At 32.3% G+C, this 19,954-nt stretch overlaps 1 protein-coding gene across 9 annotated transcripts in view; it reads left to right on the forward strand.

Annotated features, from left to right (window-relative positions):
• The window catches only part of LOC106462773 (protein PRRC2C-like), an 88,546-nt gene that overhangs the window by 31,091 nt on the left and 37,501 nt on the right, over positions 1-19,954 (forward strand). For 8 of the 9 annotated variants that reach the window (XM_013922725.2, XM_013922726.2, XM_013922730.2 and 5 more), the window contains exons 11-19: positions 2,778-2,978; positions 3,146-3,370; positions 3,775-3,918; positions 5,274-5,505; positions 5,742-5,909; positions 6,301-6,448; positions 6,662-6,818; positions 6,981-7,266; positions 13,767-15,783. In XM_013922725.2, the coding sequence (XP_013778179.1) occupies positions 2,778-2,978; positions 3,146-3,370; positions 3,775-3,918; positions 5,274-5,505; positions 5,742-5,909; positions 6,301-6,448; positions 6,662-6,818; positions 6,981-7,266; positions 13,767-15,783 (3,578 nt within the window). The remainder of the gene's footprint in view (positions 1-2,777; positions 2,979-3,145; positions 3,371-3,774; positions 3,919-5,273; positions 5,506-5,741; positions 5,910-6,300; positions 6,449-6,661; positions 6,819-6,980; positions 7,267-13,766; positions 15,784-19,954) is intronic. The other variant, XM_022390105.1, reaches the window with a different exon arrangement.

Raw genomic sequence — 19,954 nt, forward strand, 5'->3', positions numbered from 1 at the left:
GAAGAAAATAGGTATCCAGAAATTGCCCTGACCGAGCCAATCTCCTGACATGAACCCTATCAAAACCACTGGCCATACTCGACCGGCAAGTCAAGAAACAAACAAAAAAACCAACTTCGAAGAGCGATCTACTTCAAGTTTTGAAGCAAGAGCGGGTGAAAATCCCATAATCTAAAATTGACGAGATGATTCTCACGATGCCTCAAAGGATCAACAAACTCCAAGAAGCAAAAGGAAGATCTACTAGATATTAATGAAATTATAAATATATCAATTCATGTGAATATGACTGAAAAATTTCATTTTTTTATGAAAAGGTGGTGTCTATTTACTTGTGACCACGCTGTGTACATGAAAAAGCCAAAGTGTTCATGTCACAATGTTTTTACATGATTACATTCAGAATTTAAACAACTTTGTCGGTGTATATTAATAAATCTCATTCTGAGCATGCATGTATTTTGGTTTCAGATGTTTACTGAGTATTAATAACATTTTAAACCTAATTGTAAGTTAGTTAAAAAACCAGATCAATTTGTATTAGTTTTAGGATATTCTATTTCAGTGCATAATATATTTTGTTCTAAAATGCATACTTGAATGCTACGTGAATTATTTTGGGACAAGCAACGTAGTAAGAAAAAAGTTTAACTGTCTGTGCACCCAAGTGCACATTGAGGTTATGGTAAGTGTAAAACTTCTTGTTTATTTCTTACTAGCTGGAGTACTGGTTCTCTGGTCAAAAGTTACGTAAATTCATGATTAATGAAATGTTATCTTAGGATGTGCAAAGTTTTTCCCTTATGTGTAATTGTAAAAAAATGCCCATAAAAACTGCAAAACACAATGTGAAAACACACATTTGCATGTATCTCTGCATGGATCCAACAAACCTACACGCCAAATTTGGTGAAGATCTATCAACAGGGGGTGAAGTAATGGTAATAAAACTGCCAAATGCAAAAATAAATTTGTATGTACCCCTACATGGACCTAATGAACCTCCATACCAATTTTGATGAAGATCTATCCGCAAATTAATTACATAGACAGACAACAGACAGTACTATTATATTTATATAGATATATATTTTTTAACTAAAAAATTATAAATTCTCATGATCTGTTTGAAAAATGCACATGTAAATGGTTAAGAGTCTTGAAGTTGGGATAAATAATTGTACTTGTCTATTATAATCTTCAGTCATTCTAGAAAATAATTATTAATTTTATTTCATTTTTGAACTTTTCTTTCATTGTTCATTGATTTTGCTACAGATAATGTTGGGGCAGAGAAAATAGGAATAAAATATTGAAAAATACATTCTTTTTTTGTATGTCTGTTGTGTTTCTAAATCACATAAATTTCTCCAGTAGTTATATTTTCAATAAAACTGTTGGGTGTTGTCTTATAACAGTGTACTTGCTTTCTTGTCTGTTCATACAAGCTTTTACATATGGAAGTTACAATTAAAATATATGTTCCATTTTGTATAGTTAGTGATTTTCAACTTGTTTTGTTGTTATTAATTATTATTTAGTTATCTACTCTATTGAAGCAGCTGTAAAGTCACAAAAATTGCATAAAGCACTGGATTGTGGACTAATGAAATGCAACTTGTGTTGTAGGCCTAGACTGATATAAGTGATATTTTTCCAAATTTCTTTCTTAAGCTCAATATCTCTAATAATTGTTGTTTGTCTTGATAATTTAGGATTTCTTGTACTTCTATGAGTTGTTGGAATAACAATAACTATTATTACACACAGAAATAGTTTGAATAGTTTGCTGTTGTAGAAATCCTATCTTAATGTACTCACTAATCCAAAATATCCTTACCTGATATCTTCTCATAGAATATTCCTGTATATTTCAAACGGACTCAATATAACACAAAAATTATTATTGGAACAAAGAGAACACAAGAATGTCCAGGTTAATTGGTTATTACTTTTAAGTTTTCTAAATTTTATATCAGTCCTTTACTCTCCACTATAAAATCTTCCTTAGTCATTTTCTCAGAAACCATAAATTACAGGTCACCCACTTTATTTACTTTATATTGATGTTGATAGCCATTGGTTCTCTCTGTCTTAAAGACTTAAGATTTATTAGTTACTGTTCAACCCATAAAAGCCTTTCCACACATGATAGAAAAGAGAAGTCACATGAGAAAAACATGCAAGTCTATTTGTAATGGATTACAGGTTCTGAGTAAATATACACATATACTTTTACATGGTCAGAAAAATTCTACAAAACCTGAGTGTAGTATTGTTTACAGGTGATACCCTTTGTAGCTATGCAAAGATTTAAATTTCTAACATTTTTTTAAAAATTTTCTTTGCAAATTTACAAAGTATAAATTAAATAGTTTGATTAAAACAGTGTTTTAAATAGTTAAATTACCATTGTACTTGTAAAATCTGATTTGCAAATGCACCCTCGAAACTGGAAATTTGATTTTCTCTACCGTAACATTAAATGTAGTAGTAATTAATGTTAATTGAAAAATAAAAAGTTGAAAAATATGAAATGACATGAACAATACCACATTTTCCTCTTCACTGATTCCAGTATTCATAAGAAAGAACTAAGTTATCAGTTTTAATTTCTGATCTTCTCTCATACATATTCTGTCAATTTCATGGTTTTATTGGTGTACTGCAGACTGACTACTATTGCTCTGCTGTGCTTAAAAACCAATAAATTGTAGCAAAGTGATTTATAAATTATTTTCAGTAATACAGATACTTATTATTTATTCTCTATCAAGGATGAAAGAAGAAAACAGTGGCCACAGCGGCAGGGTCGACCTACACCTCCTTTACCGGTAGACTTGCCATGTCAGTGGCAGACACAGCCTCAACAACGAATGCCATTTGACTATAGGGGTCCTCCACCAATGCCACCACCTGGAGGTCCATATCCTCCTCCTCATCTCAGAATGGGACATCCCCATCCACCACCACAGCAGGTTTGTATAAAAAATAGATAATTTTGTTGGCAAGCTGCCTTTTAAGGACGTTTTCCTGAATATAAAAATTGCTTGTGGAAACGATAAGTGAATTTTTAACTTAAAAAAATTATCATAGATACAAATACCAGTATCTTGTCTAGATGACATTCATATCACCTTTTTAGCACCCAGGATTCCCTCCTGGAGCTCCAGGAAGGCAAGGGCCTCGACCTGATCTGGCAGATGATGATGAAATTTGGCGCCAAAGGAGACGTCAGCATTCTGATGAAATGAATATGGCAGTTGAACGTGCACGTCAGAGACGAGAAGAAGAAGAAAAACGCTATGAACAAATTAAACAAGGTGCACAAGAAAAGTTGAAGGCACTAGAAGATAAAAAGCTGTCTAAGGTAAGATTATTATGTTAATATAAAAGGAAACATTTTTACCTCTCTTCCTATGGGCTTAGTCAATTTGATCCAGTTTGTGATCCCAAATTGAATTTAAAGTTTACATACTATAACTTGTAAAAAAAAAAATTGTGTAGCTTCACGAAATTTCACAAGATTTCAGTATTATGAGTCTTTTTGTATACAAAAATTCAAATTTTTAATAAAGTATTTTTTATTAAAAAATCTCTGGAATCCAAGTGATGACTGCTCCATGTACAAAGTGACTTTCATGTTGAGATTACAAATCTTTTCTTCATATGAAAATTGCCTAATCTCATTTGCATAAAACCTTAAATTTTTTTTTTTTTGAAATAGTTGGCTTTTGTGAAATGTTTCTACAATGCTATTTTAATTATTTTTAGGAAAACAGAGATACAACAGAACCTGATGAAAAAGAAAGATCTAGACACAGCAGTGAAAATAAGGAAGAAAAGCTCCCTAGTAGAGATGGGCGTGAAAGAGAGAGAGATCGTGATTTTAGAGAGAGACAGATGGTAGGGTTTCAGGTTAGTTGCTTCAAACTAATGAACATTGTATTCTTTTAGTTATTTTTATTGTATTTTTTGGTTATTTAACCCTACATGCACAGGATTGTTCCCGCTGGGCAGACCCTATATTAGAGAATTAATGTTTACTATAATTCCAAATTTACTTCATGTATCATCATTAACTTTAAAAAAACTTGATTTGTGTGTAAAAAATTTTCTCTACCTTAACTAATGAAATCACCAGAGTGAAATGGTAAGTTCAAAAATAAGAAATAAAATTAACAGTACATTTATTCTTTGAATAGATAATTTTTGCTAGATTAATGATCATTACAGTTTTAGCTATTAATTTTTTATCAGTTTTCTTTTAATTTCATGGTTTTGTTAATGTATTGAGTATCCACTTGAGCAATAATCTTCCTTTCAAACAACATTAAGTCACAGCAGTAGATCATTAGCACTTATTGTAAACACCCTGAGCAAAGTGTTACCTGTGTGATCTTAGCAAGTGCAAGCTGTTACTGTGCTTTTTTTTTTTTAACAAGTTCTTAAACTCATTCATGTAGCTTTCATATATGAATATTATAACACAAAAAAAAATATATCAGGCACAAGAAAAAAAAGCCCCAAAATTAATATAGTTTAACTGTATTTCTAATTAAGCAATAAATAGGGTAACAAAATTTCATTAGCTGCTTGAAGCTAAACAATAATAATCACCTGTAAACCATTCGGGATGAACTGTCTACATCTGCCCATAAAATAATAAAATTTTGAATGTAACACACTGAAACCTTGTGTCATGTGCAGTAAAGGGTACCCGGGGAAAGAGGGTTAAACAGTACTTCACTCTACTATTCAAATACAACATCTAAAAATGTAATTTGCATATCACAGGATACCACATTTTTTTCTATAATAATAATATTTAAAATTTGGGAACTTTACAAATTTACAAAATATTTAAAATGTAAAGCTTACAGTTCATATTAAAAAAAAAAAAACTGTTCCCATAGTTAGATGCTTTAATTTTTTTTCAGAATTTGATACTGATCTACAAAAGCATTGTTTACATGTGAAATAAGTTAGTATTTTTGTAAAAAAAGAAGTATTTTGTAAATTTTGGAATATGAAACTTCTGTGAAGCTTTAGTAGGTACTAAGGATGGGATTAAGGAGGAAAAATCCTGATATCTGAAGGATTATATAAAAATTTGATTATAGTAGTTTTCTCTATCTTTCACACACCTGATAAAATTGCAAATATTTAGAATGTACTTTATTTTAGACCGTTTATTGGGATTTAATAACTTTCTAATGCTTCCAAGCCTTATTAATTTTGTTAGAAACCTGACACTTTTTTTCTTCCTTCAGGGTTTCAACTTTTCAAGAGAATTCCAGAAAAATGTTCCTCCACGTTTTCAAAAGCAGCAAGAACTGCTTAGACAACAACAGTATTTGAGGCAGCAGCCAGGAGGTCAGGGTTCCTCTTCATCAACACCTCCATCTGGACATGGACCACTACCAATTCCACCTTCTGTACCCATGAACTATGATCCTCGTTGGGGTGGTATGCCACCCTCAGCTTATGTTGGGCAGATACCAGGTATATATTAAAATATGTTACATACAATCTTATTCACTGATTTATTTTGACACAAATTCATGTGAATTATAGGAAATTTTATTTGTTAAAAGTTTGTGGGTGTTTTTAATGATCTAAGTATGTTTTCTTATTAATTCTTTTATCAGATTAAGAGGTTTATGACAAAAAGTACATAAGTTTTAAGTTGCTAAACTTTACATTGAAAGTCAGCATTATTTGACATTTTGATTTCTTAGTTCCTCCCAAGTCTTTGCCACGATCACGCTCAGACAGTTTAGGCTCTGGAACAGAGAGCTGTGAAGGTGAACAGCGCACACCAGATTTAGTAGTGCCCCCATATGATAGAGAAAATAGAGATGGCCAGTGCTGGACAAGAGAGAGACGACCTATCAGCCATCCTCAAGGTAATTATTTTTCTTTTAATCCAACCATTGGAGTCCCAAATATTTGTATAATTGTAAATGTGATGGACAAAGAATATGAACAAAAGGAATTTTTTGTTAAGATGTTTTTAGAAATTTCTATAATGTTCTACAAGCTTATCTATGTCATATTTTTGCTGTTAACTTTCTTTGAACATTACATGACAATTTAAATTTTGAAACCTGAGTTGACTTGATTTTAATTTTCAGAATTATGATGTATAGTTTTTAGTAAAACATTTTTATCTGAAAGCTAATGAATACGTTTTAAATATGAAACATGACATTTATTTCTGAGATGTCAATAATGTTGTATAATATCTTATGTTTATAGGTAATAGGCAGTAATGTTTTTTCTTTATGATGCATATAGGCCCTTATGATAATTGGCGAGGCCCACCAGTACCTTTCTATAGTGATCCTCCTGATCATGGAAGAGGGTATGATCAACGGCAACCTGATTTTGATCGATCTTCAGAAAAAGAGGAAAGTAGATATTCAAGTGAAGATAGAGATCAACGGTAAGTTTGATAGACAAATATTGGTCTTTTATGTGCATTGTTTATAATATTAAAGTAAAATCTTCAGAGTGCGAGGTCTCTTCCATCTGCATAATTTTTACAAAGGAGACAAACTTAACCACATTATATCTGAGACAATGGATTGTTTAGTCTAAGATTAATCATACTCTTAAGATTTAGCAAAGTAAAAAAAAAAAATTCTGTTGCTTTTAGGAAAAGAGATGTTGACAGCCCAGATCTTCATTATAGAGAAAAAGAAAAGAAAACTGCATATGAAGAAGAAAAGAAGGAATTATCATTCAAAGATGAAATAGGTGAAAAAGACATTGAATCGTGGGCCAATGCATTTGAAGAAAGCCAGAAGTTACAGGTATGACATCAGAAACCATACGTGATGTATAATGTTTGTATATGTAGTATATACTCAGATGCAAAAATTTTTTAAAGGATGGGTAGTAATAAATAGCATGGTGCCTTTTGATAGTCAAATTTTATTTTATTTTTTAAGTTGTCAAATATTGTCTCACCGTAGGATCCATTTGATGAATCAAATGAAGTGGTAAAATCAAGTCATACTATGGAAAGATGGAACAAAGACAGACCATCAAGGCCAGAAAGTCGAGATAGTAGAACCAGTCGGGATTCGCGAGAAGAAAGAACAGCTTTTTCTCGACAAGGAAGCCAGAGTTCCCAATCTGACAGAGAACGTAAACTTGGAGAAAGGGAGAAAGAGCATAAACTAGGAGACAAAGAAAGAAAAAGTGACAGAAAAAGTAGTTTTGAATGGAATGATTCATCTAATTCTCAAGACTCAAAACGTGAGTGTTGTGTAACAGTATTATGTTCTAAATCAGTTTGAGTGGTTGAAACACTTGGGTTAGATAAATAAAGTTATAAATCTTAGGAAATACTTTTTCAGTTTTTAGTAGTTATATTTAGCATTCTCTTTCTCACCCCTGTTATGCTCTGTTGTCTCGAGCAGTGGTTCCTTACCTTCAAGTCTCCACAGACTGGCAATAAACTTACTTTTAGGAGTGTATAGACCTATATTACAGTATATAACCATTAGTATGAAGTACACAGAATGTAAATGGTTAAACATGTGGATGCAAAAAAGGTCTGAAAGGATTTCACATTTTTAGTTGTATAGAAGAATCATGTTTTCATTTATCATTATTTTATTTATATATATTCACTGGATTCTTCTTTGGATCAACATAGGTCTACAGATAAGTGGTTGGGAACCACTGGTCTAGAGTATACTTCTGTATTTGATATTAAACCTAAAAATAATAAATTTTTAATCAGAATACTTTTAGTGATATAAGAAAAATATTAAACCATAAAATTAGCAATAATTCAGTGGTTTTATTAAAACTGATAATTCCATCTAATTCTAGAAAAATAGTAAAATTGATTCAAGATTATAAGGCTCCAGAATGGAGTTTATATAAAATGTGTTTAAACTTTGAAGTAACCTTGCAAATAAATTCCTATTGTACCATTTTCTCTTACTCTACAAATAATTTATTTTATAAACTAAGAATGGAAAGTTTATTTCTTTTTCTAAGTGATGAGAAGGAAATTCTTAAAAACAAATATTAATTATTATATGATGAAGAATGAAAATCCATAATATTTACTTTCATATGTAGACTGGTACTTGAATGATCATTGCTTTCTCGGGTAACTTGGGAATGGTGTTAATTGAGATGCTAGGGTTGTACAATACAGTATAAACAAGTATTTCCTTGACCTCTGACTAATACATAGAAGAGCAAGTGTTAAAAAAAAGTGCATTTTGGTTGATAAACTAAAATTTCAGTTGACTTGCATATACAAGTGTTCCATACTATCTGTGTTTTTTCATAAAATTGAAAGAATAGTAGGTCTTGAAATTAATGCTAGCAATTTGCTGAGTACTGTTGCAGTTCTAATAGTAAAATGTAGAAAGCACAAGAATGAAATTGCTACTAATTTCTCATGGGAGATTCTTACTGTCCACTATCAGTACACCCATGATAAATGCATTTCTGAGTACAGAATGTTACTATGATTGTGATTAAAAACTTGTTTCATGTGCCACTGCCATGCAAATCTTGCAATTGCCATTTGAGCTGTATGTCATACTCTGGCTAAGTATGAGGAAATAGGATAGTGTAACTGCAAGTTCAACTTCTTTTTTTTATTGGTTGCCAAGGGAATTAGCATGAGGACAAACAGGTTAAATTTGCACCATCTGGCCTCTGCAGTGCAGTTTTGCTTACAGCATAGTTGGAAATACTATGACTGAGTGGTTGTTCATTGGTGGTAGTATTAAGATAGAAATCACAAACTGCAGATGTTTCATTCCGCACTTCTTGTATTTTGCCGATGATTAATACAAATCTTGGACCTATTTGATTTTAATGCTTCATCAGCTTTCAGCATTTAAACTGTGACTTTTGATCCAGATGCTTGTGGTCTAGATGCACCAATTTAGTTTCCATTCAGATATAAACATCTTTTGTCTATCATGAAATAATAAAAATAGATACTGTTACATGTAATTAAAATGAGTTTTGAAATGTGAAAATATTTATAGATACAAATAGGACTAAATGTTACTAAATACATATATGTATGAAAGGATTAATTATGACATGGGTATAGCTAATTTTGAAGAACATTGTTAATAGTAGTAGTAGTACCAAATTTAATTGTGGGAAATGAAATAACTATTAATGTTTGCTAGTGCCTTCAAAAGTTGAGAGTGGGGCATTTTTAACAAATGTGTAAACATTGGAAGAAATTGAAAATCTTTGAGAACTTCCAGTTATATGTTACTGACATGCATTCACACATGATGGCAAAATTAAAGAAACACCAGAAAAAGTGCTATATACACATATATATATATTATGCAGTTTTAGTGGTATACAAGAAAGCATTAATACTGATTTTGAAGGACAGCTTTCTTTAATTGTTTGATAAACGCAATATAGTTTACTTTGATTTCAGTAATGCCTTTTCAAAGTATTGAGATTTCTTTATAGTTTTGTATATAATGTTAACATATGTTTTCCAGCTGTAATATGTGGTTTGCAAAATATTTGGCATTGTACTTTTATCAAGTTTTACAGCACACCTCAAATAGAAGAACCATGATAAAGTTATTGTTGTGATGCTCAGTAATATATAGTAAATTTATTAGGCTTCAGTTGATATCTGTATTTCTCTCAAAAGAAGTGGTATGAAAAAGTTTTTTGATCATAGAAAATGGATACCATCCAGGAAATTCATTTCAGTTCTGGGATTTTGATCTTGATGAAGAATGTGCACTAGGATTTCATTGTATTGTCAGATAATGCCAACAGTATTATTAGTTAAGTCTTAACCACTAAAGTCAGACCAAGGAAATATATGTCAATGAGTGTATAATCAGATAGTTTCTGATTTCCTTAGTTATAACTCGTGGGACATGCTGAGGCTAAAACCATTCTCTCAACTTTATATTTATATAAAGAAAAAAATGTTTAGAAACTCATGGAGTCTTCAATAGCTGGCCCAAATATTTATTGGCAATTTAGTAATACTTCAGGATCAATTCAATAGAAACGTGTTGATCTTTAATAGATACAGGTACTTTGGTACTATTAAAGATAGAATGGCAATAGATGGATAAGATATTCAGAAACTTGTTTCTACTAGTTGTTTCAGGGCTAAAGATTATGTGAAACAAATATATAGAACCTTCTTAACTCTGGGAAAGTAACTGATTACTTATCAAATGGACAGATTATTGGCAGAAAAGGTATCTGATGTGACATTGGCTATTTACAAGTTGCTCAAAGTTCAAGTTATAAGAAAGTTGTGAATGAAAAAAGTTTTTGCTATGCTGTTGACAAACAGAATCAGTTGTGTTCAGCAAAAAAGATAAAAGATTTTTGAAGTTAGTTATTTTGATTGAGATTTAAAAAATGCAAGGAAAAAATTAGTAAAATAACACAAAGGTTTGATCCCAAGTATATGAAAGTGGATAAAAATAGATGTATATTCCACTTTCACACAGTGCTGGAAACTCTTTGTAGGTTTCATACGTGTTTATAGACAAGAATGACAAACTCTAGACAGTTTGGATACGTGCTTTATTGTAGACTAACCAAGGTCTCAAACTCCTTCGGGGACTTTTGATCTGATGGTAAAAATAGCTGGATTTGTTCTTTTAGACATATGGCATCAAGTCAATCATGTGCAGATTTATGGAAGGTATTAAAAATGCTCATATTTCTATGACGTTAAGAAGTATAAAGTGAATAGAGGATTTTCAGTGAACAAAGAACTTGAGATGAAAGACCTTTAGTAGCTCTGAGGATAGTTTATGATCGTATAAGTTTGTAAGGTTTGTTCTCAGCATAAATATCTGTCACTGGTGCAGCAAGGCTGAGGTGCTATGCATAATGAGATTTTGAAAGAGAGAAAATGGAAGCAGAGCAGTCTTAAAAAAAAAGAAAAAAAAAGGAAACCGATACAGTAAGTAAATATATATGAAATAAAAAAAACAGTAAAGTTTACAATCTTTACTTGACTCTAAAGAAAGCAGAATTAATGGAACATCTGACTTGAATTTGTGTCAGTTTTAGGCAAATTGCTAAGGGAAAAGTTGTAGCTATGCTCTAAACAAAAATTGGAGTGACAGTTGTAGGTACTTAAGAGTACTTGAGTACTTTTTGTTACATATTCTAGGCATTTATGTATGTATCTATACTGGTACTTTTTCTTGTTACTTACTGGTTGAAATATTTCATGAACCAAGAATATGTGGAATATTTAACGAAAGTATTAAGAAAGCTTTTTTTTAAAAAAAAGGTTAAAGCAATATTTTATTACTGATAATTTTTTTACAGTGTGTGTGTGTGTGTGTGTGTGTGTGTGTGTGTGTTATTGAATTGAGTATCATTAACCCATTAACTGCGGATGACTGATATTTCCGTCATTGAAGTTCTATGGCTCAGCTGCGATTGACGGAAATATCCGTCAGTCGCCCATATATAACTATACAAATGACGAAAATTACCATTTTATTGTGATTGATGGCAACTCAGTTTTATCTTTGAGTCAGAAAATGGCAACTGAGCTGTACCTGCCACAGTTAATGGGTTAACATCTCATAACCAACTGTGTGATGTTCAAAAAGATGTGAAAATTCTAAGATTGAATTTGACTTGCACGTTACATATTGTAAATGCCCATGTACTATTACTATTATGGAATTTTATTCTACTTGAAACATGCACATTGCTAAGATCAAGCAGATCTTGTATTGAAAGGTTAATTACTTCACCTTACTTTTTTGTAATAATTTATAATAAAATACTAGCAAACTATTAGCCTTTTATAAAATACTATGCAATTTTGCTTCTGCTTGTTATCTTGTGTATGTTTAATTATTCATCATATATTTTAGTTTATACATATCTTTGTGCTTAAGTGATCTTTTGTATTTTTGGCTTGTTTGGCTACAATTATATTTGAATTGTTTACCTTTCAAATACAGAACTGCCTCATTATGATGTTACCAGTGGGAGCCATGTGCATCCAAGAGCGATGTTGGTGGGGAAGAAAGCATTTATGTTGAATAACTACAGATTCAACAGACTACTTAAGCAATCAATTAAATAAAATAATTGTTCCCTTATATAGGAAAAATAGTTATAAAAAGAACATAGATAAAATAACATGCAATAATATACAATATAGATACAAATGTTCCGATATATCAAAAACAAAGTGCACACATGTTCACTTATTTATCGAGTCTAATACTTTAGGCTGCATCATTTGATTTCGAGACTTTTCAAATGTAATGTAGAGCATTTCGCCTATGCATCTCAAATTCTGAAGTATCTGTTGGTTGTCACTTCATCCAGTTTAAAACTTCATTGAGGTCATTTTTAAAAACAATCTACATTTTCATTGTATAATTAAAATTGCATCAAAAGTGAGTTGGCTTAATGCTACTCTAAACATGCTGCAATTAATGACATGGCATCTCTATTTTCTTCTGACACTGAGCAATTTTATTGGTTTCATCTGTAAACAACTCTCGAAACTTCTTGCCTTCTCCACAGAGTTAAACCATATCCTCTTTAATGACATCATTTATGATCAAACAGATGAATCCATGTTGTGTCCATTGATAGCCAAAAGTTTTCTATGCTATAATGACTGCAAGTGGCTAGAAAACTGCCCATGTGACTTTAAACCTGTCCTTTACAAATGCTATATCGATGACACTTCCTTGCTATTTCAACAATCAAATTACATTTCCAAATTCCTTTCTTACCTTAATTCCCAAATATTAAGTTCACATCTCTGGTATTTGCTCTCGGGACTTCCTGCTTTTTTCCATTATTTTGTGCCAGAGTGTAATAACTTTAACCTCTGAAGTCGTGTGGTAATGAGCTAAGCACCAGATGATACTAAATTTTTGGGAGCCAAGGCACCACAGCATTATATCCAAGAAAGTGTTATAACCAATGGCATTATAATGAGGCAGTACTGTATCATAGTTTCCTATGTAGTATATAGTTATGAAGTTAATTTGTAGTTGGCAAGTTATATAAGCATTTTAGTTAATAAAAAGGTCACAAGATGTTAGTTTTAAAAGCTTTAAATATCGTATACATCTTGAATTCAAAAAGATTGCATTTAAAATTAAATGTGGTAAATTACAATCTCAGCATGTGTAGTAGCTTTCAAGGATTTCTTTAGGCTCTCTATGCATATAAAATTGAAATTGATATTTTTATTTGAGCCTCATTTTCTGATTCTTGTTTACATGTGGCCTCTTTAGTAATCCAAAAAACGAAAGTGAAAAGAAGGTAGATTGTAATTAAATTTTAAGTTAATGATTATATGTGTTTATAAACACAGCAAATGAATCTTTGGAAGCTTTATAAGTAATGCATTGCATAGTTCGTGGGGAGTGCCTCACAATTTTATATTTCTGTCTCTAGCAAAAAATACACCCAATTTTGCAAGCAAAATAAAAATTATCCAGATCAGATCTTGGAGAAATAGTGATAATTCAGTTTCTTTCTTAGAAAGAAAAATATAATGTACCTCAAATTTCTTTTGCTTAAACATCAGGTCCAGTAATGTTTACTTTTATACATCAAAATTTAAGACATCAAGATGTCATACAATAATTGTATCAGCAGTTAGTGATCAAATTTAGAAGTAGATTTACAGAAATTTTGACTGTTAATAGGTGATTAGGTTTTATATTTTGTTATTCTCTAATTCCATGAATTGCTTCATGTCTTTAATATGGTAGGTCGTGAGTGGCATTCCCATCCACCACCAATCACACAGCAACAACTAGAAAGCATGAGTCCCCCAAAGAAAAATTTCACATCACTGAAGAGGTCTACATCAACTACCTCTGCTTCTTCCAGTGCATCAGAAAGAAAAACAGAATCTCCAAAGGACACTGGCTCTGAGCCTTTGAACAAAAAAGTAGAGGATGTTGGAAAGGCAACAGTTCAGGAAGAAAAGCCTAGTCAAAATATAATTAACCCTTCTGTACAACAAGAAGAAACAGTTGCTAGCACAAAAATAACCACTGAGAGAACAATAGCACAGGTTGTATCTGGTACAGATAAATTAAAAACTGAGAGTAAAATAGACTTGTCAGTTGATGACAGACCTAAAAATGATTCTAAGGAAAACCAAACACACAAAGAAACAAAAGAGACTGAAAAATTGGAATTTGTTGAAAAAACTGATTCAACTACAATTCGTCGAGAAAAGGGAGAAATTTTTGGAGGAGAGAAACGAAGAGATCGAGGACGTGACCGAGGAATGGGACCTCGTTCTAAAGGAGGAAATAGGTTTGACACTGGTAGAGGGCGTGGTAGGGGTGGTTATGGTGCAGGGGGTCTTAGAGGAAGAAGCAGGGAGTATCGTCGCTCTTGTGTTGAAAGAGGTCCAAGATTTGAACGGCAAAAGGAAAAAGAGAGAGCTAAAGATCCCCCAAAAGAGCAAAATACTGAAGAAAGCTCTACTTCAGATGTAGATGAAAATAAACCGAGTCGTTTGCGTCAAAAAGATGAAGATAGTGAAGTATCAGTTGATGAGGTCAGTGCGTCCACAACAGAAAGTGCTACTGTTGAGAAGCAAAATGTAGAAAGTTCTACATACTCAAAAACTGTTGCATCAGGAGGAGCTTTTGAGACAATAATAGATGCAAAATTTTCTGACAAAACTGACCAAGTCCAACAAGATCACCGTCAAGGCAGTGCTTCAACTAGACAGACACTTGGAGGCCATGAAGGATCTGATAAGCAAAAAGAACAGTTTCCCAGAGGTGGATTTGTACCTCGTGGAGAACCCTCAAGACGAGGAAGAGGTGGTGGTGGTGGTAGTGTTTCATTTCGTAACTCTCAAGGTGTAACAAGATATGGACCTAGTAAATATGGACCACCACCATCCAGAGCAGCTTTTGGGTCAGGAAGACAAACATTTAAAATGGATGAGTTTAAGTGTGAAGACTCACAAGTTTGTGATTTTAATAAAAAGGAAAAAGAAGCATCTGGAAATGATACACAGAGTTCTTTTGTTAAGGATATATCAGGAAGACCTAAATCTTCAGAAAGACAGCAGCAGAGGAGATCAAACAGAATAGATAATCCAGTTCCACCTCGCTTTCAAAAACGACAGGCAAGACACTTTGAAAGTTATGATTCCTCTTTTAGAGGCCGTGGACGGGGAGGCAGGTCCCGAGGTGGATGGTACAGTGGTAACAGAAATATCCCTTACAATAAGGAAAATTTATCAGATGTGCCAAATGAGGAGTGGGAAACAGCCTCGGAGAGTAGTGATGTTGGTGAACGAAAAGACAAAAGAAATGACTCTCGAGAAGAAACCAAAGGATGGGATGGAAAAGACAATGGGGGTAAGAATCAAATGGTAAAAAAGAGTTTTTCTAGCCAGCGACCAGGATATGATCGACAAAGTCACAAGTCAGCATCTGATGGGAGAAGGAGTAACAGTGGTGCTGATCATAACAGATCAAGAGATTATCGAGACAAAGATCAAAGAAAAGAGTTTGGGAAATCTAGTGGAAATGAAAGAAAACAATCATCTGGAGGAGGAAATGTTGGATGGTCTCCAAACTCTAACACTGTTGGTCAAATAGGGAGCAACAGGAATGGTGGACGGGGAGCACAGCATGGAAAAACTAATGTTATTGGCCAAAAAAATGATACAACCACAGCTGTCTACAGGGTAGACGAAATCAAACTGCAAGATCCCTCATCTGTGCAGGCAGCATTAGCAGAATTAAACAACAGGTGAGAATTCACTGACAATGAATATTTAATTTAGCAAGTATAACATTTTTATTTATCTTAATTTCATTACAGGTTGTTTTGGATTATTGTGTTTTGCTATTTTAAGGGACATTGACAGTTATTTCTTGAAATTTGAATTAGTTTGATATTTTTTGAATACTATTACATAGAGAGCAAGAAGAAAAGATAAGTTTTATATTATTTGAAGAATGGAATATCAGTGTTTGAAAACAAAGTTAGGACTATTTCACTATTTTTTCTAGAATTAAAAAGTGCAAGTTTCATTTTAATGTTGCACAAAATCAAATTAGTTTCTATTTAGATGTGTTAATTTATCCTTTATTACCTTTTGTCCTAGTTATTTTAACTTGTAAAAGTTGCCTGCAATTTTATTTTCCTAAAATATTTAATCTGTACAAAAACTTAATGCAAGTTTGTTATTTATTACTTTGTTGAGGATTCTTGCCTTGTACCCAGATCCTGTATTAAGTGTGCCTTTATGTGGAAGAATCTCTTTGAAGTGACCACATCATTTGCCTTGGTGGTGTCCTCATTACTGCACTTGCAGCATTTTTTTCTTTTATAATTTCAAAGATATAATTTTGTATTATCTTGAATAGATATTGATATGAATGAAGTATTCATTACAGTATTGCTTCTAGGAAGTGTACTTTGCATATTTACACTATTTTGATTGCCACTGGTGCAAAATAATTATCTGGCTGCATAATAGTTCACACACATTCAAAATAGAAGTATGCATTTTAATTTTTTTTTTGTGTGCCTGCCCTTCAAAATGACTTCATAATGATAGGTCACGATCATAACCAGAAAATTCCTAACAGTAATTAGCTCATTTGGATATGCAAAGGAATGTGATTGGCTGCATTATAACTCTTGATATTAAGGGACATTGATGATTGAAAATGGTTGGATAAAGAGAAAAATACAAAGACATTCAAGGAGGGTTTTTTTTTTTAATTGCAGTGTAAGTTTTGTCAGTGAAAGGGATTGATCGATCAGATTTGTCTTACATACCATATTTTTTGTATGTACACAAATTAAACAAATTGTAATGTTTCAATTTATGGTTTCTTCAAATATAAGTTGCTTGATCATATGCTTTTATGACTCGTGAAGTTGATAGCTACTTCATTACATGGATGGCCCACTTTTTGGAAGTCGGTGGGGGGAATTTGGCCCACCTGAGAAAGATCCTAGAAACAACACTGCATTATTTATTCGTATCATAAGCATCTAACTAGAAGTTAAGATGATCATTGACAACAAAAAAAATGTGGTATACACCATGAACAATTTTTATTTTTAGATGTCAATCAGGTAAATTTTACATGAGCACCAAAACTGTTGCCATAACCAAAAGTTAGGCAGCAAATTGTTGAAGTCAGTGAGCAGTTGCTGTTTTTATATATAGTAAATTTGAATGCTGTGTATAACCATGTTGCACTCCATTTATCGATTTTATTTAATAAAAAAAAAAAATTTTTTTATTGAAACGTGCATTAAGACGCACACATCTGTAACTGGCAAGAACTGTTATGTAGTATTATAGATTAAGTTTCAAACCAAATGTTTTATGTAATTAATAGAATCCTTAAGATACAGGAAAAGCTTTGAATTAATATGAATTACTGATGTTAAATTGATTTAGTGGTAGTTTAATTTACAATATCTGCTTGTTAAAAAAGAAAAACCTGGTATGAGGATTGCTTTTTTCAGATTACTTCATGAGTGAGGTTTGAGATCTTTCATTAAAATAAATTTTAAATTTAGTTATGAAAAAGATTAATTGTGAAAACTCAATTTCAAATGTTGAATCAAGAAATTAACATATCTTTAAATATTTTTTTCTGTAGATCTTGTAGTGGCCACTAGAGTATTTTAGAAATTTTTATCCCAATTATATATAAAAATGACCAAGAATTATTTCTTTTAACAAAAAAAATACACAAGTTTTATTAGTTTCTCAACTCCAGCCTGACATTTGTAATACAGTCAATGTTCAATTTTTATTTCTAAATGTTTTTGAAAATTGATATATTATATGGAGGGATGAGTGTATTAATTTTAGATATTCAAATTAGCAAGTCATATGACATTCACAGCTTGTAGGTTAGTTGGACGGAATATACCAGAACTACATTGGCATTTCATTTGTAGTGTGGTCCCACCAAAAATTGAGTGCTTTGGGGAAGGATAGATAACTGGCCTTTTTGATGTAAAATATTTAGAAACTTGGATTATAAGGATGTGTTCAGAACAGGGATTCAAAATTTTCCATATGGGGATGTCCTTTGTTCTTAATGGTATTGAAAACAAAATAATGTGGATTAACTTGCAGCACCATGGTAAGCGTAGTGCAGTATCTTGTGGCAGGTGAGAATACGCTAACATGAGGATCAGTGGTCAAAGCCTTCCACAGGCAACAGTACACATTATAAAGGTCTCTCTCTGAAAAAGTGATGTTATATTTACTCAGATTGCTTCCATGATGTATCCAGGAAAGGAAAACCAACTGTATGTATATGTACCTAGCTGGCAAAAAATAGCAGTGCCTTATGACACTGGATGGAGCTTAGGCATACCTAAATAACTGTAATAATAACATGTAATTTTTTACTGGTCAAGGAATGGAAAAAGTGGTACAGGGCATGTCGCATAACATTTTCAAAGATATTCGTGATCTTTGCTTATTACTGTGCTCTTAGGGGTAAGAAAAGGAAGTACAAAGGCCAAGGTGAACTCTGCTTACTAATCGACTGATCTTATGTACCCATTGTATCATACAAAAACACCAGCTTTGTATGGAAGTAAGGTTAACTAAGATGAGGCTTCCATTACAGTCATTCTTATGTTTAACCACTGCATACTTCAAGCAACTGTAGATCAGAACGGATGTACATGCTATTTCATATGAAGACATACTGATCATGTTGACATATGCATTCTTCATGAAACAGGTGCTAGGAAACCATTGTTATAAGCTGTGGGTTATGGAATGAAGCAGGAAGTAGTAGTTTGCTTTGGACATCATAGTCCTATGATTGAGCTTTTTGCAATGGAAACTATGCTGCAGAGTTACTGTAAGTGTGCAGATCTATGTATAAAGCATGATAGAAGTGGTGATGTGGACTGTAATATGGTGAGGCTCCAAAACATTACAATTCTGCCTTAAATTGGTATTTATATATGCTTTAAAATGAATACTAAAATTTTGAAAATAGATATCAAAAGATTGAGTTGGATGAGAAATGGTTCATTGTCATTGAACTGGGGTTTATGTAACTGAAACTGTGCTTATCTAAGTAAGTGCAAATAAAATCAATATTCACATGTCAGCATTTTTAGTTTAAGAGGAAAACAGTTACAAATAAATGTAAAACATTTTGGAAATATCATTCAGTCAAATGGGTTGCATAAATTTCTTTCTAAATGTTGATACTCCAAAGCTTTAAATTACATCAACTTAGTGACAACTTAGTTTACTCATCTTGTTAATATATGATTCTTAACACTGTCTAGTATTCTTGTAGCAATCATCTTTATTAGTAACTGGTAAAATGGGAAATATTAAATTTATGCTAGTGTTAGCCATGAGAAAAGCTCGTTTAGTAAAAAGTGTTTGTGTGTAATAGGAAAATTTGGTCCTGAAAATTCATTCCCGAAGAAATGAAAGAGCACGGTACATTCTGATTTTCATAGAAAAATTGCTATCTGTCCATATTATTATTGAACTTTAAATCCAAGTTTGCAAATCTTACAGTAGACATTTTGGCATAAATGAAAGAAATGGCTTATTGCAGTGCAACCTGCAAAAGCACAATGACAACTGTTACGAACAGCTTGCTCAAAATCAAGCATTATTTTACTCAGATTCGGTGTTTGTTACAGTTCTTACAGCGTTTTAAAAAAAATATCATATGCTACCTCATTTTTATTTGGTAAAATTATGAAAGCACAAGGAAAAGACCATTCATTTATGCAGAATAACTGATACCATCCATTTGGAGAGGATTTAAATATGCTGTTCATCTCTAAATAAGATGAAGCTGCTAAATCATCAAGACCAGTATTTATGGCAAAAGTCAAGATCCTGTTCTTGTCATCACTGCCACTATCACATTGTAAAAAGAGATCACATTAGGCAAAT

The sequence above is a fragment of the Limulus polyphemus genome, unplaced genomic scaffold (assembly GCF_000517525.1).
Source record: "Limulus polyphemus unplaced genomic scaffold, Limulus_polyphemus-2.1.2 Scaffold1245, whole genome shotgun sequence".
Taxonomy (NCBI): domain Eukaryota; kingdom Metazoa; phylum Arthropoda; class Merostomata; order Xiphosura; family Limulidae; genus Limulus; species Limulus polyphemus.